The sequence below is a fragment of the Electrona antarctica genome (genome assembly GCF_951216825.1).
Source record: "Electrona antarctica genome assembly, chromosome: 12".
NCBI classification, from domain to species: domain Eukaryota; kingdom Metazoa; phylum Chordata; class Actinopteri; order Myctophiformes; family Myctophidae; genus Electrona; species Electrona antarctica.
Window position 1 is genome coordinate 9,977,680 of NC_136793.1, and position 26,863 is coordinate 10,004,542.

At 40.0% G+C, this 26,863-nt stretch overlaps 2 protein-coding genes and 1 pseudogene across 3 annotated transcripts; all 3 read left to right on the top strand.

Moving 5' to 3' along the window:
- Positions 1–1,716: 1,716 nt before the first annotated feature.
- On the top strand, positions 1,717–3,351 carry LOC306934569 (zinc finger protein RFP-like; the record flags this gene model as incomplete). The annotated part of the gene is made up of 1 exon (XM_079517187.1): positions 1,717–3,351. The coding sequence occupies one exon, from the start codon at positions 1,717–1,719 to the stop codon at positions 3,349–3,351; it is 1,635 nt and encodes a 544-aa protein (XP_079373313.1).
- Positions 3,352–8,270: 4,919 nt separating this feature from the next.
- LOC306933738 (uncharacterized protein) lies at positions 8,271–17,564 on the top strand (the record flags this gene model as incomplete). The annotated part of the gene is made up of 2 exons (XM_079516046.1): positions 8,271–9,902; positions 15,921–17,564. 2 exons carry the CDS (start codon positions 8,271–8,273, stop codon positions 17,562–17,564), a joined length of 3,276 nt encoding a protein of 1,091 aa, XP_079372172.1.
- A 3,256-nt stretch (positions 17,565–20,820) lies between these two features.
- LOC306933739 (E3 ubiquitin-protein ligase TRIM39-like) lies at positions 20,821–22,768 on the top strand (annotated as a pseudogene). The gene is made up of 2 exons: positions 20,821–21,272; positions 21,582–22,768. The product of its transcript is annotated as an E3 ubiquitin-protein ligase TRIM39-like (transcript).
- Positions 22,769–26,863: the final 4,095 nt, after the last annotated feature.

Below are 26,863 nucleotides of genomic sequence, written 5' to 3' on the forward strand. Positions count from 1 at the left end.
ATGATGAGGGGAAAATAAAACCTCTTTCGATCTTATAATAAGCCTCTTTTAATTCTAACTATTCAACTTTATTTGACTTATTTTACTATATATAAAGCTCTAAACGGTCTTGCACCTTCCTACCTCCACGACTGCCTGCCTAGTTATGTTCCAGGCCGCCCTCTTAGGTCCTCAGGTGCGTGCCTGCTCGAGATGCCTTCTGCTTTTACGGCGGCCTGGAATAAACTTCCGCTTCAGCTTGCAGGCTCCCTCGGTAGATATTCTTAAAGCACAGCTCAAGACTCATTTTTTTTTTTTTACTCTTTTCTTGTTTGTTCTATGCCTTGTAAAGCACTTTGCAATGCATTTCTGGCATGAAAGTTGCTATATAAATATAGTTTATTATTATTATTATTATTATTATTATTATAAGCCTCTTTTAATTCTAACTATTCAACTTTATTTGACATTATTCTGCTGCTGACAGTATGTTGATAATAGAATACACGACAAGACTAAAGGTGTGTGTGTGTGTGTGTGTGTGTGTGTGTGTGTGTGTGTGTGTGTGTGTGTGTGTGTGTGTGTGTGTGTGTGTGTGTGTGTGTGTGTGTGTGTGTGTGTGTGTGTGTGTGTGTGTGTGTTTACCACCGCTGAAGTGCCCTTGAGCAAGGCATTGAACCCCAACCATGAAATGTTCTATGAGCAGGGCGTGGCTGTAAACAAGCATCTCGAGCTTAGTCCACTTACCCTGGGTAAACAAAGAACTTTGCTTTGCGTGTGTGTGTGTGTGTGTGTGTGTGTGTGTGTGTGTGTGTGTGTGTGTGTGTGTGTGTGTGTGTGTGTGTGTGTGTGTGTGTGTGTGTGTGTGTGTGTGTGTGTGTGTGTGTGTGTGTGTGTGTGCGCGCGCGCATGAAATATGACACCAGTCGGGTGTGCTGCTGTTGCGTAATCTCAATGACGTTTCAAAAGCGAAAGTAAAAACCACAGCAGACAACAGCGCTAGGTTCTCAATAACAACTTCAAATCAAGAGGATTTTCTATAAACGGAAAGGAATTACAGACATTGACAGGTGAACATAGCTACATAAAACTTTTCTATACAGAATACAGACCAAAAACACATGTTTTCTGATTAGCTGTGGTTCTACATAATGGAGTGTTTTCAGTGAGGTGGATACATTAAAAACTATATGTATACTAGCTTGATCAGGGTTTTGGTAAAGTATCCTTTAAGAAGTACGTTTTACTCTAAGAGTTGCATTTAGTGGTGCATTTAGTCACTCATTGTGTGTGTGTGTGTGTGTGTGTGTGTGTGTGTGGGGGGGGGGGGGGGGGGGAGACCAAGTTTGCGTGTGGCTGTGAGAGAGAGCGAGAGAGAGCGAGAGGGAGACAGAGGGGGGAGAGAGAGTCTGCGTGTGCCGTTAGGTTGCTGTTGTTATTGTTCATGTGGAGTGTTAGTTGAAACAATGAAATAAAATGGCGATAGTATTCATTGTGGGGCAGACCAGTAGGTTTTTTTGTTGCAAGGAAAGCGGTAAAATTAGAGACTTTAGTGGTTGTTTTAGTCTCAGATTTAGTCTGACGGAGGGACACAGTATAATTCTATGTGGACACAAAAGCGACACAAACAGTAGGACTCGGAAGTATCTCTGGAGAGGGCGCTTACATCACGGCTAAAATACTGAATAGGCCTACACAACTGACTTGACTTTCAACCTTTGTTCCCAGTGTGTAGAAATGGCGTCTGCCAGCAGTCTCCTGTCTGAAGAGCAGTTCCTGTGTTCTATCTGTCTGGATGTGTTCACCGATCCAATCACCACTCCATGTGGACACAACTACTGCAAAGCCTGCATCACACATTACTGGGACACTAATGATGTGTGTCAGTGTCCACTGTGTAACAAAAGCTTCTATAAAAGACCAGAGATCTTTGTCAATACTTTCATTTCTGAGATGGTTGATCAGTTCAGGAAGTCAAAGCAGATAAAAAAGACCTCCAACGCCATCCAGGAACATGCTAAACCAGATGAAGTGTGCTGTGACATCTGCACTGAGAACAAGCTCAAGGCCGTGAAGTCATGCCTGGTGTGTCTGACCTCCTACTGTGAGACTCACCTGGAGCCTCATCAGAGAGTCACAGCGTTAAAACGACACAAACTCATCGATCCTGTGAAGAACCTGGAAGACTTGATGTGTAAGAAACATGACAGACCTCTGGAGCTGTTCTGTAAGACTGACAACGTGTGTGTTTGTCTGTTCTGCACTGAGTCAGACCACAAATTACACCAAATTGTATCTCTGAAAGAGGAATATGATGGAAAGAAGGCTGAGCTGGGAAAGACAGAGGCCGAAGTTCAGCAGATGATCCAGGAGAGACAAGAGAAGATTCAGGAGGTCAAACACTCAGTAGAGCTCAGCAAGAAAGATGCAGACAGAGAGATGGCAGACAGTGTGCAGGTCTTCACTGCTCTGGTGAGCTGTATTGAGAGAAGCCAGGCTGAGCTCTTTGATGTGATTGAAGAGAAGCAAAAATCAACAGAGAAACAGGCTAAAGGCTTCATTAAAGAGCTGGAAGAGGAAATCACTGAGTTAAAGAAGAGAAGCTCTGAGCTGAAGCAGGTCTCACACACTGAAGACCACCTCCACCTCCTCCGAAACTTCCCATCCATCAATATCCCTCCACCCACCAAGGACTGGACAAAGGTCAATGTCCATCGGTCTTCATATGTGGAGATTGTGAGCACAGCTGTGGCTCAGCTGGAGAAGACACTCAGTCAAGAGATGAAGAAGCTGGGTGATGAGCTGAGGAGGATCCAGCAATATGCAGTAGATGTAACTCTGGACCCTGATACAGCACAGTGCGAACTCATCCTGTCTGATGATGGAAAACAAGTGAGTCATGGAGATGTAAAGAAGACCCTCCCAGACAACAAAGAGAGATTCTCCAAAGAATACGCTGTGTTAGGAAAACAAAGCTTCTCCTCAGGAAGGTTTTACTACGAGATTCAGGTTAAAGGGAAGTTGGCTTGGTATTTAGGAGTAGCCAGAGAGTCCATTACCAGGAAGGGATCAATTGCATTGAACTATGGTTACTGGGCAATAGGGTTGAAGAATGGAAATGAGCACTACAGCAGTGCTGCTGACCTTGCTGTCGTCCTCACTGTAAGAGAGAAGCTCCAGAAAGTGGGAGTGTTTGTTGATTATGAGGAAGGTCTGGTCTCCATTTATGATGTGGAGGCCAGAGTTCTTATCTACTCTTTCACTGGCTGCACCTTCATTGAGAAACTCTATCCATACTTCAATCCAAATAGCAACCAGAGTGGTAAAAACTCTGTTCCCCTGACCATCTGTCCTGTCAGTTACACAAAGTAGACTCATCCTCAGCTTTCCATGAAAATATTCATTGTGATTTAAGTGTGTATATTTAAGGTCTGTTATATTTTCTCATCAAACTGTCAAATCCATCCAAAACTAAATGTTCTAACAATTATATTTTAAGAACTTAAATTAATTGAACATCTCTGAAAAGAATATGGTTTGCAAAAGGCGTTCTCCTTTTGAAGATTGTAAGAATTTGTTGAATTTGAGGTGAAAATCAGTTTTGTTACTTTTGTACTTTAGAGACATTCAATGATTCTTATGTTAATGATAATCTCTTTACAGTATGCAGCTGATGTTAATTATTAACTAGGCCTATACTGTACAGTATGTAGCTACAGTATAACCTGCACACCACTCAATCTTTGTATGTTTTTATTAAATGTTTTTTATTTTGTTTTAATAATATATGCATGTACATTTACATGCATATAACAAAAAATATCTGCATGCTTTACGCAGATGTTGTTTAATCTGGTCAAAACTTCCTTACTCCCTAACTAAAATGTTAGGGAGGGACTATAGTGGAGAAGAGATCCAGTAGAACAAAGACAAGTAATTTTATCCGTGGTTGTGTGCAGGTGTCATGTTCAGAAAATCGCAGATCTACAAGCTCACTACATGTCACAGAGCAATGCATTGTGAGTTTGTAGATCGGCTATTTTCGGCACACAGCTAAGTATACATCATGCAAGGCTAAATCAACTGTAGATTTAGTCGACTAAAATCTTATATGTAGCCGATTAAAACTAGACTAAAAGTTTATAAAAAATGTAATGGAATTGTATTCTAAATACTATGACTCAAAATAAATCCAAATGTGTTGTCAACAACACAGGTTTAGAGCCTGTATGATGCTTTTTGATGTGAACACAACACTGTTGTCACGACCACATTCTGCTTTATTAGGATTGGAGGATACATTATATGTAGGATTGTTGAATTAATTTACAACACTATGTACTTCACATCTAAATAGATTATTTACTTGTAAAACGATACCGGATGGAAACCTATTCCCACTTTGTCTTATTGCTTAGTACTTGTCTTTGACTTTGTGATTCCTTACAATATTTCCTCTATGCCACACCACATGGCTATTGGATCCATTTATGAACAATAAATGTTTTTTTATGTGAAATCTTTGTGATTTTTACCGGTCCAACACTTCTGAAATGATAGACCATTATACAAAGTACCGTCCACCACTGCAGAATCTAGCGATCCGAATCCACCGCATTGTTGTTGTTCATTTGTTGGTTATAATTGCAATAGTAATCATTCATTATTACTATATTATATTTCTTTATTTAGAGTGTATTTATTCAGTAACTCGGTTCTCCTAGTCTCTCCAGCGCTTTAGTAAGCAGAAATACCGTACATTTTCAAGTCAGGATACTAATCTCTTCCAATCAGGAAACAGCATAGACAAGTGAAAGTGGACGTGATTAATCAAAAGAATTACAGGTTTAGAACTGGAACACTCTAAAATTGAAGCTGATCATATTATCTTCGTGTGGTTCTCTCTCCTGATTGGATAAAGTTTGTGTCCTACCTGTATCCAATAGAAGAATTACATTACAGTTATTTATTTCCCCAATAATATTTGTGCATCTTGGATTTCTGGTTCAAACACAGTGTATACAGCTCCATAGAACATATAAAGTATCCTGAATACATACGTTGTTTTCTTTGGCTTTTGAGGCAAAATATTCTACAACTCTCATAAAGTATATGTATGTTATTTACATTTGACAGTCAAAACTACAACAAATCAAACATACAAGAAAGTAAACTGAATAGGCCAGTACTGGGGTAGCAAGACATGCTATTAGGATAACACTGACTTGACAAAAGAGATTCAGAGATGACTTTCCAGAGTCATTAACCTGTATAGACCAAAATGCAGCTGACAAACTATACAGTGCATCAAGCCTTAAGGACTTTGATCGCATAAAGTAGTACACATACATTAACAAGGCAGCCAGGTGAACAAGGCTTGCCTAACTCTAATGATTGCTGAAAAACTGCTTGTAAATATATTTTCTTCATTTGGAGAACAATTTCAGCTGTTATCAGATAACATCATACAACAATATTGACTAATACAAAGACAATGGTACATATTTACATTATCAACTTTATCAAAGCAAGAAAGATGCCAGTGAAGGGTTAACTTCTAGAACGTGCACTGCAGTAAAAAGTGCTTTTAATTGTTATATTATTGTTCAAGATCAGCATTACTTCTTTTTCAAGAAGTCTACACACAATTAGAGAATTGTGATGCAGAGAGAATGTAGAGAGAATGTGGAATTGTTATTTTGATCAACACTATTAGCCGGTTGTCTCTCCTATGGTACCAGATCAATACAGCATGGAATTCTGGGTCTGAGAGGCTACATGTCATGAAATGGTGGTTCGTGGCTCAAATGCCGAATAAATAATGAACCTTGATATGAAAAGGGTCCTAAACCACTGTTCTATGCTGTCCATTCCTCTGTCTGTCTGTCTGTCTGTCTGTCTGTCTGTCTGTCTGTCTGTCTGTCTGTCTGTCTGTCTGTCCTCCCCTCCCTTCTCATGTCCTACTCCTTCTCCTCTTCCTCAGTGTTAAAGCTTCAGTCCGTAAGGTGTATGTCCTCTACTCTGGATTCAAGTGTCATTCTCCCACGTCGGTGCCAAAATGTCCACTTCTGAGCTAGGATGGAAAGCCTGAGATATTGCACTTTGAGCTTTGACATGCAATACAATACACTGGTCAACCAGTAATGGTTCTATGCCTGCAGGGTCTGCATTTCTCAATGGAAGAGCAGGGAGACCAACACCAACTATACAACCACCACTTTGGATATTATTGTATTAACATAATATCATACAGATAACATTTGATTCACTATAATGTCATGGATTTCACCTTCAATTGAATTCTGAGATATTAGCCTATAAATGGAATCAAAGACTCACACCTTATCCATTTGGGTTTGGTTGGGTCCAGCTTTCTCTCTAGGGCTGAATAGTACATTGTCGTGTGCCAACAATATAGCCACTCTACAAGCTCACAACATATCTGTATCATAAATAACTGTGTGTGTGTGTGTGTGTGTGTGTGTGTGTGTGTGTGTGTGTGTGTGTGTGTGTGTGTGTGTGTGTGTGTGTGTGTGTGTGTGTGTGTGTGTGTGTGTGTGTGTGTGTGTGTGTGTGTGTGTGTATTCTGCACTTTGTCACATCATGAAAGATGACACCAGTTAAGGGTTAATTAACTGCTGCTGTTGCGTAATCTCAATGACGTTTCAAAAGCGAAGGTAAAAACCACAGCAGACAACAGAGCTACGTTCTCAATAACAACTTCAAATCAACGGGATTTTCTATAAACCGAAAGGAATTACAGACATTGACAGGTGAGCATAGGCTACATAAAACTTGTCTATACAGAATACAGACCAAAAACACATCTTTTCTAACTTGCTGTGGTTCTTATTTTGTGGTTCTACATAATTGTCTCAATGGAGTGTTTCAGTGAGGTGGATTCTCAATATAAAAACTACTAGGCCTACATGTTTATATAGCTTGATCAGGGTTTTGGAAGAAGTATCCTTTAAGAAGTACGTTTTACTCTAAGTTGCACTTAGTGGTGCATTTAGTCACAGTGTGTGTGTGTGTGTGTGTGTGTGTGTGTGTGTGTGTGTGTGTGTGTGTGTGTGTGTGTGTGTGTGTGTGTGTGTGTGTGTGTGTGTGTGTGTTTGTGTTTCTGTGATTTTTGTCTGTAATGTATGTCTATGTCTTGTCTTGTCTTGTCTTGTCTGTTTCTTGAACGGTGACGTCATGGACGCAAAGCAAATTTCAGTGCAAGCTGACAATAAAGTTGTGTGTGTGTGTGTGTGTGTGTGTGTGTGTGTGTGTGTGTGTGTGTGTGTGTGTGTGTGTGTGTGTGTGTGTGTGTGTGTGTGTGTGTGTGTGTGTGTGTGTGTGTGTGTGTGTTTTAGATCCTCATTAGTCACTGCCTCAGCAGAGACTATTCTTTCTGGGGTCAAATTACAAAAAAAAACGTTTACAATACATTCAAATAAATACAATATTTAGCAACACAAAAAATAGCAAAACATTTTTAGCAAAAATGTAAATAACAATTAAAGAGCAAATAGCCTACAGTATGCACATCAAGGACAACAATTATCTTAAATTGCGAAAGTTATGCATTAAAAATATATCTTAAAGTACATACAAAAATCAATATAATATACCATGATAACCAGAAACTGTACACAAAAATGAATTTAAACAAAAATAAAAAAAATAGATCAAAATAAAATAAATGACCAGACATAATTCATGACAAATATAGTTAAAACCGACACACATTAGACACAATCTAACACAATCTCTTTCCTCAACACATCACTTCTCAGTCTTTTCTTAAAACCAACTTTGCTGGTGATTATATTAATATAACATTTTGTGGAAGTATATTCCAGTAAGTGATTGCCCTATATGTACATAACAGTTTTTTTCAAAGCATCAGTTTTGGGTTTATGCTGGGTGAAAGCACCTCTCATAGCTTACCTGGTGCAGTAGTTGTGACTAACTATCACTTGCAAGCGACAGCTGAGATGACAGATAGGCAGGTTTATGTGATGTATATATGCATGTGTGTGTGTGTGTGTGTGTGTGTGTGTGTGTGTGTGTGGGGGGGGGGGGGGGTGGTGGCTGGCTGTGTGGGAGAGAGACTGAGTTTGCTTGTGGCTGTGTGAGAGAGAGGGAGAGAGAGTGAGAGAGAGAGAGAGAGAGAGAGGTGTGGTTAGGTTGCTGTTCTTTGGTTAATTGTTCTTCATGTGAGGTGCATTAAGTCTAATGGTATGAAATGTGCTATAGGCCTACACAACTGACTTGACTTTCACCTTTGTTCCCAGTGTGTAGAAATGGCGTCTGCCAGCAGTCTCCTGTCAGAAGATCAGTTCCTGTGTTCTATCTGTCTGGATGTGTTCACCGATCCAATCGCCACTCCATGTGGACACAACTACTGCAAAGCCTGCATCACACAGCACTGGGACACTAATGATGTGTGTCAGTGTCCACTGTGTAACAAAAGGTTCTTTAAAAGACCAGAGATCTTTGTCAATACTTTCATTTCTGAGATGGTTGATCAGTTCAGGAAGTCAAAGCAGATGAAAACAACTTCCAATGCCATCCAGGAAGCTGCTAAACCAGATGAAGTGTCCTGTGACATCTGTTCTGAGAACAAGCTCAAGGCCGTGAAGTCCTGCCTGGTGTGTCTGACCTCCTACTGTGAGACTCACCTGGAGCCTCATCAGAGAGTCACAGCGTTAAAACGACACAAACTCATCGACCCTGTGAAGAACCTGGAAGACTTGATGTGTAAGAAACATGACAGACCTCTGGAGCTGTTCTGTAAGACTGACAACGTGTGTGTTTGTCAGTTCTGCACTGAGTCAGATCACAAGTTACACCAAATTGTAACTCTGAAAGAGGAATATGATGGAAAGAAGGCTGAGCTGGGAAAGACTGAGGCCGAAGTTCAGCAGATGATCCAGGAGAGACAAGAGAAGATTCAGGAGGTCAAACACTCAGTAGACCTCAGCAAGAAAGATGCAGACAGAGAGATGGCAGACAGTGTGCAGGTCTTCACTGCTCTGGTGAGCTGCATTGAGAGAAGCCAGGCTGAGCTCTTTGATGTGATTGAAGAGAAGCAGAAAACAACACAGAAACAGGCTGAAGGCTTCATTAAAGAGCTGGAAGAGGAAATCACTGATTTAAAGAAGAGAAGCTCTGAGCTGAAGCAGGTCTCACACACTGAAGACCACCTCCACCTCCTCCGAAACTTCCCATCCATCAATATCCCTCCACCCACCAAGGATTGGACAAAGGTCAATGTCCATCGGTCTTCATATGTGGGGGTTGTGAGCACAGCTGTGGCTCAGCTGGAGAAGACACTCAGTCAAGAGATGAAGAAGCGGGGTGCTGAGCTGATGAAGATCCAGCAATATGCAGTAGATGTAACTCTGGACCCTGATACAGCGCAGTGCGAACTCATCCTGTCTGAGGATGGAAAACAAGTGAGTCATGGAGATGTAATTAAGACCCTCCCAGACAACAAAGAGAGATTCTCCAACAGATACGCTGTGTTAGGAAAACAAAGCTTCTCCTCAGGAAGGTTTTACTATGAGATTCAAGTAAAAGGGAAGACTGGCTGGGAATTAGGAGTAGCCAGAGAGTCCGTCACCAGGAAGGCATCAATTAAATATTTTGCGAACACGAACAATGGTTACTGGGCAATAGGGTTGAAGAGTGCAGGAAATGAGCATTACAGCAGTGCTCCTGACCATCCTGTCCTCCTCGCTGTAAGAGAGAAGCTCCAGAAAGTGGGAGTGTTTGTGGATTATGAGGAAGGTCTGGTCTCCTTTTATGATGTGGAGGCCAGAGTTCTTATCTACTCTTTCACTGGCTGCACCTTCACTGAGAATCTCTATCCATACTTCAATCCATGTAGCAACCAGAGTGGTACAAACGCTGTTCCCCTGACCATCTCTCCTGTCAGTTAAATTAGACTCATCCTCAGCTTTCCATGAAAATATTCATTGTGATTTAAGTGTGTATGTTTAAGGTCTGTGTTATATTTTCTCATCAAACTGTCAAATCCATCCAATTGTTAAACTAAATGTTCTAACAATTATATTTTAAGAACTTAAATTAACTTAACATCTCTGAATAGAATATGGTTTGCAAATGGCGTTCTGCTTTTGAAGGTTTTAGGTATAAGACTTTAGTTTACAGTATGTACAGTATAACCGGCACACCACTTATGATGTTGTTTGTATGTATTTTTATTAAATGTTTTTTTATTTAGTTTTAATAATATATGCATACATTTACATGCATATAACAAAACTATGTTAATCCGGCCTTTACGCAGATTTTGTTTAATCTGGTCTAGTTCTGCCTAACTGGGTAATATTTGTTAAATTTGTGGTAGACTTACACCACAGTTGATTGTGCTATCTAGCACTAGCAGCAGACAGAGTCATCTCTTCCAGGCCAGGTTTAGTGCAGTTTTGATTTCGTTGACTAAAACTATCGTCAACTACCTTTTTTCACTGAACAAAAATTACTATGATGACTAAAACTCTGACAAAATGTAATGCCAATAGAAACTAGACTAAAATGTTATGGAGGGACTAGTGGAGAAGAGATCCAGTAGAACTAAGACAAGTAATTTTATCCTTGGTTGTGTGCAGGTGTCATGTTCAGAAAATAGCAGATCTACAAGCTCACAACACGTCGCAGAGTGATGCGCTGTGAGCTTGTAGATCGGCTATTTTCGGCACACAGCTAATTATAAATCAGGCATTATGACGCTCATCAACTGCAGATTTTGTCGACTAAAATCTTACATGTAGCCGATTAAAACTAGAAAAGTTTATAAAAAATGTAATGGAATTGTATTCTAAATGCTATGACTCAAACTAAATCCAAATGTGTTCAACAACACAGGTTTAGAGTCTGTATGATGCTTTTTGATGTGAACACAACACTGTTGTCACGCCACGTTCTGCTACATTATATGTACGATTGTTGTATTAATTTACAACACTATGAGCTTCACATCTAAATAGATTATTTACTTGTAAAACGATACCGGACGGAAACCTATCCTACTTTATTTCTTATTGCTTAGTACTTGTTTTTGATTCCTTACAATATTTCCTCTATGCCACACCACATGGCTATTGGACCAATTTTATGAACAATAAATGTTTTTTTTATGTGAAATCTTTGTGATTTTTACCGGTCCAACACTTCTGAAATGATAGACCATTATACAAAGTACCGTCCACCACTGCAGAATCTAGCGATCCGAATCCACCGCATTGTTGTTGTTCATTTGTTGGTTATAATTGCGATAGTAATCATTCATTATTGCTATATATAGAGTATAGAGTGTTTGTTCAATAACTCGGGTTCTCCTAGTCTCTCCAGCGCTTTAGTAAGCAGAAATACTGTACATTTTCAAGTCGGGATACTTATGATTGATTGATTGAAATATTTATTAACAGTTTGCAGAATTACAGTACATTTCAAGCACAAACTCAATACAAAGACTGTTAACTGTGAGTGGACGACCCAATTAAGCATTACACTTGTTTACAAGAGGGTCCACCATGTTCAATTCATCACTAATCTCTTCCAATCAGGAAACGGCATAGACAAGAGAAAGTGGACGTGATTAATCAAAAGAATTACATGGCAGACAGGTTTGGAACTGGAACACTCTAAAATTGAAGCTGATCAATTATTGTACGGATATAACTAAACTTTGCTGTTTCATAGCTTTGCTTAATTACTGACTCAACCCTCCGCAAGGGAGTTATAACAAACAGGTCTGGTAATTGTGATTTAACACACACCAATTGTAACATTTACATTACTCAAACATACATAGCCTCGACGTTGCAATAATGCCCGCAAACAATCACTTGATTTTGGCCATTTTATTACTATTATCTCATAACACACTCACACACGTACAAACATACTTCTACTAAACTTGTTTACAGTATAAAGCCTTATTTGCCTTGTCTGGCCCGTGTTTAGATCTAGTCCAATAGCATTGATTGTCCTTAAATCTGATCATTACAAGGTTATCAGAGACTGTAGTGGCGTTTAGGTAATAACTGAAAACACAAAAGAAACACAAAGTACATACTATTAATTCACATATATAGCGACTGCATAAACGCATCATTATGACTGAATTTAGAGCATTTAACGACCATATAACACTTCACTTTCAAAACAACAACAAATCAAACAAACAAGAAAGTAAACTGAATACTGGGATGGCAAAACATGATATTAGGATAACACTGACTGGACGAAAGAGATTCAGAGATGACTTTCCAGAGTAATTAACCAAAATGCAGCCGACAAACTACACAGTGCATACGAGCCTCCCTTCTGTACAAACACGTGTGCTTTAGGCCTACAGTAAAGCAATATGTTAAGGACTTTGATCGCATAAAGTAGTACACATACATTAACAAGTAAAGGCAGCCAGGTGAACAAGGGTTGCCTAACTCTAATGATTGCTGAAAAACTGTTTGTAAATATATTTTCTTCATTTGGAGAACAATTTCAGCTGTTATCAGATAACATCATACAACAATACAATGAAAATGGAATAATACAAAAACGATGGTACATATTTACATTATGCGCATTATCAACTGTATCAAAGCAAATGGATGCCAGTGAGGGGTTAACTTGTAGAACGTGAGGACAATTAAAAAGCACTGCAGTAAAACGTTTAAAGTACAGCCCTGTGAACAACAGTGTGCTACACTTTCTCTACGACAACTTCAAGGCAACAGGAGTCTTAACACTCCAGAAAGTGGGAGTGTTTGTGGATTATGAGGAAGGTCTGGTCTCCTTTTATGATGTGGAGGCCAGAGTTCTAATCTACTCTTTCACTGGCTGCACCTTCACTGAGAATCTCTATCCATACTTCAATCCATGTGTCAACCTTAGTGGTAAAAACTCTGTTCCTCTGACCATCTCTCCTTTCAATTACACAAATTAGGGAAAATAAAATACACAAATTAGACCAATTCTCAGCGTGTCAATGTGATTTAAGACAAGTACAAGGTTCATGTTAGCTTTTTCCCATCAAATAATTGTCAAATCCATCCAATTGTTAAACGAGCTAACTTTTAAGAATCTTTAACAGTCTGAAAAGACTAATGGTTTGCAAATGCCGTTCTACTTTGAAGAGTTTTTGTACTTTTTATTTTGTACTCAATCGCTATAGAGACATGCAATGATTCTTATGTTAATGATAAACTCTTATGCAGCTGCACACTTAAACTTTTTATTCAGTGTTTTCTTCTTTGAAGAAGAAGAAGAATCTAACACATACAATTTAAAAACATTCACAAAGTGATTTGCTTAAAACTGGTCAAAATTGCCGGTTGCAGGTTAGAATTCCTGCAAAATTACCAATATACCTGGAGGAAACATATCCCACTGTATGTCTTATTGTTTAGGACTTGTCTTTTTTAACATATGTTTATACATTTTCTTATTTGACAACAATTATTGACATACATTTACCCCAAACACACAAATGGCAGCACAAACACTGAAACAATTTCCTCAAAGAAACAACAGGATTCTGAATACAGAAACAAATAAAGGAAAGACAAAAGGGCATGAGAAAAAGGAAAAAGAATGCTTAGGACTTGATATTGTTTCTATGTCACACTGGCTAGAACCCATTTTATGATGAATAAATGTTTTACACAATTTTAAGTCTTTGTGATTTTTACCTGTGCGTCCAAATGTATGCCCAACACTCCTGAAATGATAGACCATTACACAAAGTATCCTTCCATTACTGCAGCGTCAAGTGACCCAAATCCATATGTTGCTTACTTTACTTTGGTTAAAATCTGAATTAAATTGCCACAGTAATAATTTCTTATTACTGAGGGTTTAAACACTTGCAGTAATGTACCGTATCATGATGGTTTAGGACTTTTGGGGTTATTTTATTGACACAAATGAATAAGACCATTGTTAATAACAGTGACAAGGACCATGTGTGTCACTGCTGTTACCCCTTTTTTGGGGGGCCCCTGAACTTGAGCCTCTTCGCGGTCACACGGACGCTCAAGCTCAAGGGCCCCCCTAGCTCAGGGGCCCCTGGGCCTGGGCCCAACAGGCCCGTTGGATTGTGTGTGTGTGTGTGTGTGTGTGTGTGTGTGTGCGCGCGTGCATGAAAGATGACACCAGTCGGGTGTGCTGCTGTTGCATAATCTCAATGACGTTTCAAAAGCGAAAGTAAAAACCACAGCTACGTTCTCAATAACAACTTAAAATCAACAGGATTGTCTATAAACGGAAAGGAATTACAGACATTGACAGGTGAGCATAGGCTACATAAAACTTTTCTATACAGAATACAGACCAAAAACACATGTTTTCTGATTAGCTGTGGTTCTACATAATGGAGTGTTTTCAGTGAGGTGGATCCATTACAAACTACATGTATACTAGCTTGATCAGGGTTTTTGTAAAGTATCCTTTAAGAAGTACCTTTTACTCTAAGAGTTGCATTTAGTGGTGCATTTAGTCACACGTGTGTGTGTGTGTGTGTGTGTGTGTGTGTGGGGGGAGACCAAGTTTGCGTGTGGCTGTGAGAGAGAGAGAGAGAGAGAGAGAGAGGGAGACAGAGGGGAGAGAGAGAGTCTGCGTGTGTGGTTAGGTTGCTGTTGTTATTGTTCATGTGGAGTGCACTGTGCATTACGTCTAATGGTATGAATGGTATTTAAAGGGATATTTTACTTTCTTATGTGAACACCCAGACAGTTTTTAAGTTACTTGATTCAGTATTTAGATATTTTACATTAATTTCAGCTCCCCCGCCCCCTCCCTATACAAACCCATTGTAACTTCAAACTCCATTTTAACCATGATAGATTCATCAAAAACACCCGTCCTTTTTTCTGGTGACTGATTTTGTCCTTCTAATACGTGAGGGGGCGTGGTTCTTCATTTACTGTTTTCATTTATTTTTAACTATTGTTTGGATTCTTTGGTCTCTTCGGTCCTGCAGCAGCTTCTTTTTATTTAAACATAAATGAAAACAGTAAATGAAGAACCAGGGGCCCCTCATGTATGAGAAGGACAAAATCAATCACCAGAAAAAAGGACGGGTGTTTTTCATGAATCTATCATGGTTAAAATGGAGTTTGAAGTTACAATGGGTTTGTATAGGGAGGGGGCGGGGCAGCTAAAATTAATGTCAAATATCGAAATACTGAATGAAGTAACTTAAAAACTGTCTGGGTGTTCACATAAGACTGAGTAGACGATGAAATGACATTTTTTGAAAGTGAAATATCCCTTTAAGTCTGACAGTCTTATGTTATGTCCGGGTCCAAGTGGCACCAGCTCCCGTCCACTTCTCATTGTAAATAGCAATATATCTAAACGCGTGAATCTTTTTACAATAACGTTATTTTTCGGAAAGGAAGCCATTGAGGGCTAAAATGGGTCTTAATGCTTCCAACTCGAGTAGAATTACTAATGTTCTGTACAAGTGTCCATAACAAAGAAAATAATATATGATGTGGAGACAATAAAGACTATTATTATCATTATTATTGAATGTGGTAACAGTCCATTTGCTCAGTACAATATTTCGGGGGCATATTTAGAATGTGTGCAGGGTTGAGTACGTTGAATCTATAGTTTGCATTAATACGATCTCTAATGGAGGATTTAGTTGAAACAATTAAATAAAATGGCGATAGTATTCATTGTGGGGCAAACCAGTAGGTTTTTTTGTTGCAAGGAAAGCGGTAAAATGAGACTTTAGTGGTTGTTTTAGTCTCAGATTTAGTCCGACGGAGGGACACAGTATAACTCTATGGGGACACAAAAGCAACACAAACCGTAGGACCCGGAAGTATCTCTGGAGAGGGCGCTTACATCATGGCTAAAATACTGAATAGGCCTACACAACTGACTTGACTTTCAACCTTTGTTCCCAGTGTGTAGAAATGGCGTCTGCCAGCAGTCTCCTGTCTGAAGAGCAGTTCCTGTGTTCTATCTGTCTGGATGTGTTCACCGATCCAGTCACCACTCCATGTGGACACAACTACTGCAAAGCCTGCATCACACATTACTGGGACACTAATGATGTGTGTCAGTGTCTACTGTGTAACAAAAGGTTCGTTAAAAGACCAGAGATCTTTGTCAATACTTTAATTTCTGAGATGGTTGATCAGTTCAGGAAGTCAAAGCAGCTGAAAACAACTTCCAACGCCATCCAGGAAGCTGCTAACCCAGATGAAGTGTCCTGTGACATCTGCACTGAGAACAAGCTCCAGGCTGTGAAGTCCTGCCTGGCGTGTCTGACTTCCTACTGTGAGAATCACCTGGAGCTTCATCAGAGAGTCACAGCGTTAAAACGACACAAACTCATTGACCCTGTGAAGAACCTGGAAGACTTGATGTGTAAGAAACATGACAGACCTCTGGAGCTGTTCTGTAAGACTGACAACATGTGTGTTTGTCAGTTCTGCACTGAGTCAGACCACAGATTACACAAAATTGTATCTCTGAGAGAGGAATATGATGGAAAGAAGGCTGAGCTGGGAAAGATAGAGGCCGAAGTTCAGCAGATGATCCAGGAGAGACAAGAGAAGATTCAGAAGGTCAAACACTCAGTAGACCTCAGCAAGAAAGATGCAGACAGAGAGATGGCAGACAGTGTGCAGGTCTTCACTGCTCTGGTGAGCTGCATTGAGAGAAGCCAGGCTGAGCTCATTAATGTGATTGAAGAGAAGCAGAAAACAACAGAGAAACAGGCTGAAGGCTTCATTAAAGAGCTGGAAGAGGAAATCACTGAATTAAAGAAGAGAAGCTCTGAGCTGAGGCAGCTCTCACACACTGAAGACCACCTCCACCTCCTCCAGAACCTCACGTCCATCAACATCCCTCCACCCACCAAGGATTGGACAAAGGTCAATGTCCATCGGTCTTCATATGTGGGGATTGTGAGGACAGCTGTGGCTCAGCTGGAGAAGACACTCAGTCAAGAGATGAAGAAGCTGGGTGATGAGCTGACGAGGATCCAGCAATATGCAGTAGATGTAACTCTGGACCCTGATACAGCACATTGCGAACTCATCCTGTCTGAGGATGGAAAACAAGTGAGTCATGGAGATGTAAAGATGACCCTCCCAGACAACAAAGAGAGATTCTCCAAAAAATACGCTGTGTTAGGAAAACAAAGCTTCTCCTCAGGAAGGTTTTACTACGAGATTCAGGTTAAAGGGAAGTTGGCTTGGTATTTAGGAGTAGCCAGAGAGTCCATTACCAGGAAGGGATCAATTGCATTGAACTATGGTTACTGGGCAATAGGGTTGAAGAATGGAAATGAGCACTACAGCAGTGCTGCTGACCCTGCTGTCGTCCTCACTGTAAGAGAGAAGCTCCAGAAAGTGGGAGTGTTTGTTGATTATGAGGAGGGTCTTGTCTCCTTTTATGATGTGGAGGCCAGAGTTCTTATCTACTCTTTCACTGGCTGCACCTTCACTGAGAAACTCTATCCATACTTCAATCCAAATAGCAACCAGAGTGGTAAAAACTCTGTTCCCCTGACCATCTGTCCTGTCAGTTACACAAAGTAGACTCATCCTCAGCTTTCCATGAAAATATTCATTGTGATTTAAGTGTGTATATTTAAGGTCTGTTATATTTTCTCATCAAACTGTCAAATCCATCCAAAACTAAATGTTCTAACAATTATATTTTAAGAACTTAAATTAATTGAACATCTCTGAAAAGAATATGGTTTGCAAAAGGCGTTCTCCTTTTGAAGATTGTAAGACTTTGTTGAATTTGAGGTGAAAATCAGTTTTGTTACTTTGTACTTTAGAGACATTCACTGATTCTTATGTTAATGATAATCTCTTTACAGTATGCAGCTGATGTTAATTATTAACTAGGCCTATACTTTACAGTATGTAGCTACAGTATAACCTGCACACCACTCAATCTTTGTATGTTTTTATTAAATGTTTTTTATTTTGTTTTAATAATATATGCATGTACATTTACATGCATATAACAAAAAATATCTTCATGCTTTACGCAGATGTTGTTTAATCTGGTCAAAACTTCCTTACTAGTTCATATTCGTTCAACTTGTGGTAGACAGTTGATTATGCTCTCTAGTGGTGTCTGTCTGTCTGTCTGTCTGTCGACTAAAACTATGTTGTATGAAAAATGTCGACCTTTTTTCACTGAACTAAAATAACTATGATGATTAAAACTCTGACAAAATCTACTGCAAATAGAAAATGTTAGGGAGGGACTCAGGCAGGTGTCATGTTCAGAAAATAGCAGATCTACAAGCTCACTACATGTCACAGAGCAATGCATTGTGAGTTTGTAGATCGGCTATTTTCGGCACACAGCTAAGTATACATCATGCAAGGCTAAATCAACTGTAGATTTAGTCGACTAAAATCTTATATGTAGCCGATTAAAACTAGACTAAAAGTTTATAAAAATTTAATGGAATTGTATTCTAAATACTATATGACTCAAAATAAATCCAAATGTGTTGTCAACAACACAGGTTTAGAGTCTGTATGATGCTTTTTGATGTGAACACAACACTGTTGTCACGCCACATTCTGCTTTATTAGGATTGGAGGATACATTATATGTAGGATTGTTGAATTAATTTACAACACTATGTACTTCCCATCTAAATAGATTATTTACTTGTAAAACGATACCGGATGGAAACCTATTCCCACTTTGTCTTATTGCTTAGTACTTGTCTTTGACTTTGTGATTCCTTACAATATTTCCTCTATGCCACACCACATGGCTATTGGATCCATTTATGAACAATAAATGTTTTTTTATGTGAAATCTTTGTGTTTTTTACCGGTCAAACACTTCTGAAATGATAGACCATTATACAAAGTACTGTCCACCACTGCAGAATCTAGCGATCCGAATCCACCGCATTGTTGTTCATTTGTTGGTTATAATTGCGATAGTAATCATTCATTATTGCTATATTATAGAGTATAGAGTGTTTGTTCAGTAACTCAGGTTCTCCTAGTCTCTCCAGCGCTTTAGTAAGCAGAAATACTGTACATTTTGAAGTCGGGATACTTTTGATTGATTGATTGAAATATTTATTAACAGTTTGCAGAATTACAGTACATTTCAAGCACAAACTCAATACAAAGACTGTTAACTGTGAGTGGACGACCCAATTAAGCATTACACTTGTTTACAAGAGGGTCCACCATGTTCAATTCATCACTAATCTCTTCCAATCAGGAAATGGCATAGACAAGTGAAAGTGGATGTGATTAATCAAAAATAATTACATGGCCGACAGGTTTGGAACTGGAACACTCTAAAATTGAAGCGGTTCAATTATCTTTGTGTGGTTCTCTCTCCTGATTGGATAAAGTTGGTGTCCTACCTGTATCCAATAGAAGAATTACATTACAGTTATTTATTTCCCCAATAATATTTGTGCGTCTTGGATTTCTGGTTCAAACACAGTGTATACAGCTCCATAGAACATATAAAGTATCCTGAATAAATACGTTGTTTTCTTTGGCTTTTGAGGCAAAATATTCTACAACTCTCATAAAGTATATGTATGGTATTTACATTTGACAGTCAAAACTACAACAAATAAAACAAACGAGAAAGTAAACTGAATAGGCCTACTGGGGTAGCAAGACGTGATATTAGGATAACACTAACTGGACGAAAGAGATTCAGAGATGACTTTCCAGAGTAATTAACCTGTATAGACCAAAATGCAGCTGACAAACTATACAGTTCATACAAGCCTCCCTTCTGAACGAACACACATGTGCTTTAGGCCTACAGTAAAGCAATATGTTAAGGACTTTGATCGCATAAAGTAGTACACATACATTAACAAGGCAGCCAGGTGAACAAGGCTTGCCTAACTCTAATGATTGCTGAAAAACTGCTTGTAAATATATTTTCTTCATTTGGAGAACAATTTCAGCTGTTATCAGATAACATCATACAACAATACAATGACAATTGACTAATACAAAGACAATGGTACATATTTACATTATCAACTTTATCAAAGCAAGAAAGATGCCAGTGAGGGGTTAACTTCTAGAACGTGAGGACAATTAAAAAGCACTGCAGTAAAACGTTTACAGTACAGCCCTGTGAACAACAGTGTGCTATACTTTCTCTACGACAACTTCAAGGCAACAGGAGTCTTAACACGCAGCGAACACATAGCCTATACAGTGGCGGGTAAGAATGGCATTATACATTATATTGTATATAGGCCTACTGTACAGATCACAGAACATGTTTGCATCAAGTTAATTTGCATTGGTTCTTTGTATTTGTGTCAATGACGTGGTTCTTTGCATTGTATTTCTCAATACAATGCATATAGTGTATGATAGATGGAAGATGGATAGATAGATTAATTTAGATAGCATTGTATAGACATGGCACAAGTGTAAACGCATAGTTTAATTAGGATATTGCACTGTTAGACGGATGTTAGGTTCTTTTATGTATGATTTTGATGACTATTTTTAATGTATTTTATTGTAATTTGTTTGGTTCTTGCTTATACTATAAGTCTGCTAAATGCCTAAATTGTAAATAGATAGATAGATTTCTGATATAAACAAGGATAAGTATCCACCAAGTGTGAAGATGAAGGTCAATTATGTGTGTGTGTGTGTGTGTGTGTGTGTGTGTGTGTGTGTGTGTGTGCGTGTGCGTGTGCGTGTGTGTGTGTGTGTGTTTATTTTCTGCAAAGCAGATTGCGTTTACTTGCTATGCAATGTGAAATACAAATGCAATTAACCTGACTTTCACTTTTCACTTTTGTGTGTAGAAATGGCGTCTGCCAGCAGTCTCCTGTCTGAAGAGCAGTTCCTGTGTTCTATCTGTCTGGATGTGTTCACTGATCCAATCACCACTCCATGTGGACACAACTACTGCAACGCCTGCATCACACATCACTGGGACACTATAGTGATCATGTGTTTAAGTGTCCACTGTGTAACAAAAGGTTCTATAGTATAGACCAGAAGTCTCTGTTAATAAAGTTCTTGCAGAGATGGCTGACCAGTTCAGGAATTCAAAGCAGCTGAAAAAAACTTCCAAAACAATCCAGGAACCTGCTAAACCAGATGAAGTGTCCTGTGACATCTGTTCTGAGAACAAGCTCAAGGCCGTGAAGTCCTGCCTGGTGTGTCTGACCTCCTACTGTGAGACTCACCTGGAGCCTCATCAGAGAGTCACAGCGTTAAAACGACACAATTCGACACAATTCGAAACTGGCCCCCGTAAAATCTGAATCCCCCCCACCGCCCCCCCCCCCCCCCCCCCCCCCCCTTTTTCCCCTCACTGTATATATTTCTTTTCCCTTTTTACCTCCTTTATGATGAATTCCTGTTCTGTCTATAGAAGTGTCTATTTGTACGTCTCTAAATGTTTTGATGATTTGAACATGGTGGACCCTATTGGAAACAAGTGTAATGCTTAATTGGGTCGTCCACTCACAGTTAACAGCCTTTGTATTGAGTTTGTGCTTGAAATGTACTGTAATTCTGCAAACTGTTAATAAATTCTTCAATCAATCAATCAATCAATCGACCCTGTGAAGAACCTGGAAGACTTGATGTGTAAGGATTAAGAAACATGACAGACCTCTGGAGCTGTTCTGTAAGACTGACAACGTGTGTGTTTGTCAGTTATGCACTGACTCAAACCACATGTTCCATAAAACTGTATCTCTGAAAGAGGGATATGAAGGAAAGAAGGCTGAGCTGGGGAAGACAGAGGCCGAAGTTCAGCAGATGATCCAGGAGAGACAAGAGAAGATTCAGGAGGTGAAACACTCAGTAGACCTCAGCGAGAAAGATGCAGACAGAGAGATAGCAGACAGTGTGCATGTCTTCACTGCTCTGGTGAGCTGTATTGAGAGAAACAAGGCTGAGCTCATTCATGGGATTAAAGAAAAGCAGATAACAACACAGAAACAGGCCGAAGGCATCATCAAAGAGCTGGAAGAGGAAATCACTGAGTTAAAGAAGAGAAGCTCTGAGTTAAAGCAGCTCTCATACACTGAAGACCACCTCCACCTCCTCCAGAACCTCACGTCCATCAACACCCCTCCACCCACCAAGGACTGGACAAAGGTCAAGGTCCATCAGCCTTCATATGTGGGGATTGTGAGGATAGCTGTGGCTCAGCTGGAGAAGACCCTCAGTCAAGAGATGGAGAAGAATCTAGGTGATACGGAGCTGAAAAGGATCCAACAATATGCAGTGGATGTAACTCTGGACCCTGATACAGCACACAGCAAACTCGTCCTGTCTGAGATGGAAAACAAGTGAGTTATGGAGAAATGAAGAAGAACCTCCCAGACAACACGGAGAGATTCTCCAAGAGTCGTTCTGTTTTAGGAAAGCAAAGCCTCTCCTCTGGACGGTTTTACTATGAGATTCAGGTTAAAGGGAAAACTGACTGGGATTTAGGAGTGGTTAGAGAGTCCATCAACAGGAAGGGATCAATCAGACCGATTCCCAACAAGGGCTTCTGGTCTATATGTATGAGTAATGGAAATGAGTGTGAGGCTCTTGCTGACCCTCCTGTCCTCCTCACTGTAAAAGAGAATCTTCAGAAAGTGGGAGTGTTTGTGGATTATGAGGAAGGTCTGGTCTCCTTTTATGATGTGGAGGCCAGAGTTCTAATCTACTCTTTCACTGGCTGCACCTTCACTGAGAAACTCTATCCATTATTCAATCCATGTGACAACAATAGTGGCAAAAACTCCTGATCATCTCTCCCCTTAGATACACAAATTAGACTCATCCTCAGCTTTCCATGAAAACATTAATTGTGATTTAAGTGTGTATATATTTAAGGTTTGTGTAATATGTTCTCATCAAACTGTCAAATCCATCCAGTTGTTAAACTAAATGTTGTAATTATATAAAAAAGATTAAAGAAGATTAATGGTGAAAATCTGTTTTGTACTTTAGAGACATGCAATAATTCTGATGTTAATGACAATCTCTTTACAGCATGCAGCTGATGTTAATGATTAACTATATAGTATATAGCTATAGCCTGCCAGCTATATCCTGTGTATGTTTTTTTTTTTTTATCTTTTAAGATCCACATATGTTTTTATTATGTCTTATTGCTTAGGACTTGTCTTTGACTTTGTGCTTCCCAATATGTATTGTATGTCACAGCATTGGCTATTTGACGCATTATAGGAACAATAAATGTTTAACACAATTTGAAATCTTTGTGACTTTTTACCTGGACCAGATGTATGTCCAACAATTCTGAAATGATAGACCATTATACAAAGTACCCTTCCACCACCAGCGGAATCCACCACATTTTGTGGTGTTCTTTAATTTCCTGTGGTTGAAATATGTGTTAAATTGAGATGGTAATCATTCATTATTGCTATGAAGTGTCTGTTCAGTAACTAGGGTTCTCCCCGTCTCCCCAACACTTTAGTAAGCAGAAAATACATTTTCAGGTCAGGATACTAATCTTATGGAACACTAAAACTGAAGCTGATAAATGATCTTCTTTGTCTACTAGTTCTCTCTCCTGATTGGCTAAAAATGGTGTCATACTGTATACTGTAGGCCTATCTGAACTTGTATAAAATATACAAAGTTAAAAACAAAACAAAAAAAATCACTTACACCACCTTTATTTTAAAACAGTATTTTTACAGTAGAATGAAAGGACGGTAGTATGTGAATGAACCACTAAACATATTCTACAGGCTACTTAAAGTCTACCTTAGTATTGTCGTAGACTCAACACACGCACGCGTGTGCACGCACACTCACGGTTGACACCACCCAGTGGGGGGGGGGGGGGGGGGGGGTTCTGGTGAACGCACACACGCAACACAGGGGTGTACATAGTCCAATATGGGCCCTCAGTCCCTACACGCTCATTCTGTAGCTCCGAGATGAGGTCACATGCACACAGTTACCATTCCACTGCGTTTCAGAACCGGTGCATGGTTTCCACTAGGAACGTCGCTTACCCTTTTCTGCACATCGTGTCCAAAAAGTAAAGGTCCGATAATGAGCTAAACTCATTTTAATTTAGTTCCGGACATGAAAAATAATTTACGGACCTTTTTAGTTTTTGGACACGATGTAATTGTAACTGTGTGTGACCTCATCTCGGAGCTACAGAATGAGCGTAGGGACTGAGGGCACATATGGGGCTAGGGTGTAGTGGTGTACACAGATAAATGCTGCTATATTGTCCTGGCCGAGGCACAGCTTAGACCACGAGGACGCAGACAACAGAACGCTGGTTTCACCTATAAGTCTATCTGTGGCACTTCATTCTGCTTCCTTTTGTTGCGGCACATGCTCTTCTGAAAGCATGTGAGTGCACATTGTAGGGTTTATTGTGCACACACACACACACACACACACACACACACACACACACACACACACACACACACACACACACACACACACACACACACACACACACACGGTTAGCCTAGTGTGTGTGTGTGTGTGTGTGTGTGTGTGTGTGTGTGTGTGTGTGTGTGTGTGTGTGTGAGTGAGAGAGAGAGATAATCCGGTCTGGATAACAGCGATAAGGTGAACTCTGTGAGATAAAAGCGTTGGGTTAAAGAGACTCCTGCAAGTCTCTCTGTAATCAACCGGTGATGAGTGTGTGTGTGCGCGCGACACACAAAGCTGCCTTAGAGTATCAGGCACAAATAAAGCATATTGCACGGTTGCACCTTGACTGTGGTGCTTTTGAGAGTGTGTGTGTACTTTATTGTCACCACACAGGTTTACAGGTGTAAAGAAGTGGGCAATTATCATTTTTTTCTTTCATGCGGGCACCATTTTGAGGTTTCCACAAGAAGAGAGAGGATAGAGACAGAGCCGGAGAGAAAAGGAAAACGCATGATAGAAACAAGTCAAGTGATACATACAGATAGCGTAGTAGCAGGTCTCGTCGATCGAACGACGATCGAGAGATCGACGATCAAGAGATCGACGACGGGCGATCGAGAGAACGACGATCGATCGAGAGATTGACGATCGATCGGCGATCGATTGAGAGATCGACGATCGATCGAGAGATCGACGATCGATCGAGAGATCGACGATCGAGAGATCGACGACAGACGATCGACGATCGAGAGAACTACGATCGATCGAGAGATCGACGATCGATCGAATGATCGACGATCGAGAGATCGACGATCGATCGACAATCGATCGACGAACGATCAGGTTTTTTTCTGAAAAAACCTGTGTTTCTGAAAAAAACGTGTTTCTCGTACTTTTTCCAGGAAATGGAAAACATCAAGCTGTGTTCCAACTTGCATGCAATGTAGTTATTATTTAATCACAAGCCCTTGTTATTACTTTAACTTATTTTTGAGGGGCGCCAGTCCCTCCTATGCCCATCTTTGTGTGTTTGTGTGTAGTGTACCCCATAGCGATGATTTAGATTGGCTGAGCACGGAATGTGAAGTTCACAAAGGAAAGTAGCAGCAGGTGCAGCGTTTTAAAGTGCAGTTCACTAGACCAGTTTCACTCCACAAATCCACACAGTTCAGATAAAATCCGGTAAAATCCAATAAGGAAGTATGTAACGTAATCCAGCATACGAGAGCACACGTGCATACATGCATGCATGCCTGCACTGCATTGATCATTTCCTATATGTCTTCTGTGTATATGAGTGGGTGGGTGTGGGTTCTTTGCAAGGGAATGGTTTTCATCTTCACTGCTTCATCCATTTTTAGAAAACCTGTGTTTGAGAGGAGAAACAGAGACACAGAATAAGAGAGACGTATAGCTAGTACTGTAGCTCCTTAATAAAGCTTGTTGTGTCAGGGTATAGAGTGGGTGAATTCACATACATTCAAAGTACAGAGGAACTCATTTTGGAGAAAAATTAAAAAAAAAACCTGACAAATGTCCACTCACCACTTGGACACACGCGCGCGAGTGCGCGCACGGCACATATACACGCGCACACAGGCGCACGCACGCACGCACGCACGCACGCACACGCACAGCGGGAGTAGTGTATTTGAAGAGTGCAGTTGTGTACTGGCCACATCCTAGTGGCCTATAGTGGCCTATACCTCCCAAGAGTAAAATACTGTATACAGAAGTAAAGCAACTTTCCCAACCAGATCCGTGCAGCTGATAACTGCTCTTTTATTCATCTTTAACACCTCTTTCATTTGACTTAAACCATGCAGAATTAACTCGGCATGTGTTGTTATAGCCAAAATATATTTCCTTTTTTGTGAATGACTATTTGTCGGACGTGGTGGCTCGGGACAAATTCAATTGATAGCCCGTTCTTGCTTTGCTATAAAAGAACAACTCGCAGCTCGCTCGTGACGTTTCCTTTATCGTCTCTTTTACATTTCAGTTGTACTAACTGGGATGGGGGTGGGGGTGTGGGGGTGGGTGTGGGGGTGCTGACAGTTCAAATCCCATCAGCGCCATGGACAGGGTGGTTCTGTCAGAACTCCAGCAGCAGAGGTCTTGGGCAGCAGCAGCAGACAGCATGGTCGCGTGGTGCAGCCAAAACATGAGCAGCCTCTCCTCTCCTCTCCTCTCCTCTCGCCACCTACTAAACCAGGCCAGAAGGAAGCTGTTTGTTTCCACCTCTAAAGCTGGGCTTCCAATTCTAAAAATGAACACTAAAGAAAGAAAGAAAGAAAGAAAGAAAGAAAGAAAGACAGAAAGACAGAAAGAAATACATTTGTTTTCTATTTCCTGCCTTGTAACTTTTGATATATTTTTCCCCATAGTGGTGATGTTATCAGAGTTGTTTGTCTTATGTAAAAACCTTTTTTTCCTTTTCAGGATTCAAATTCAAAAGCATCAAA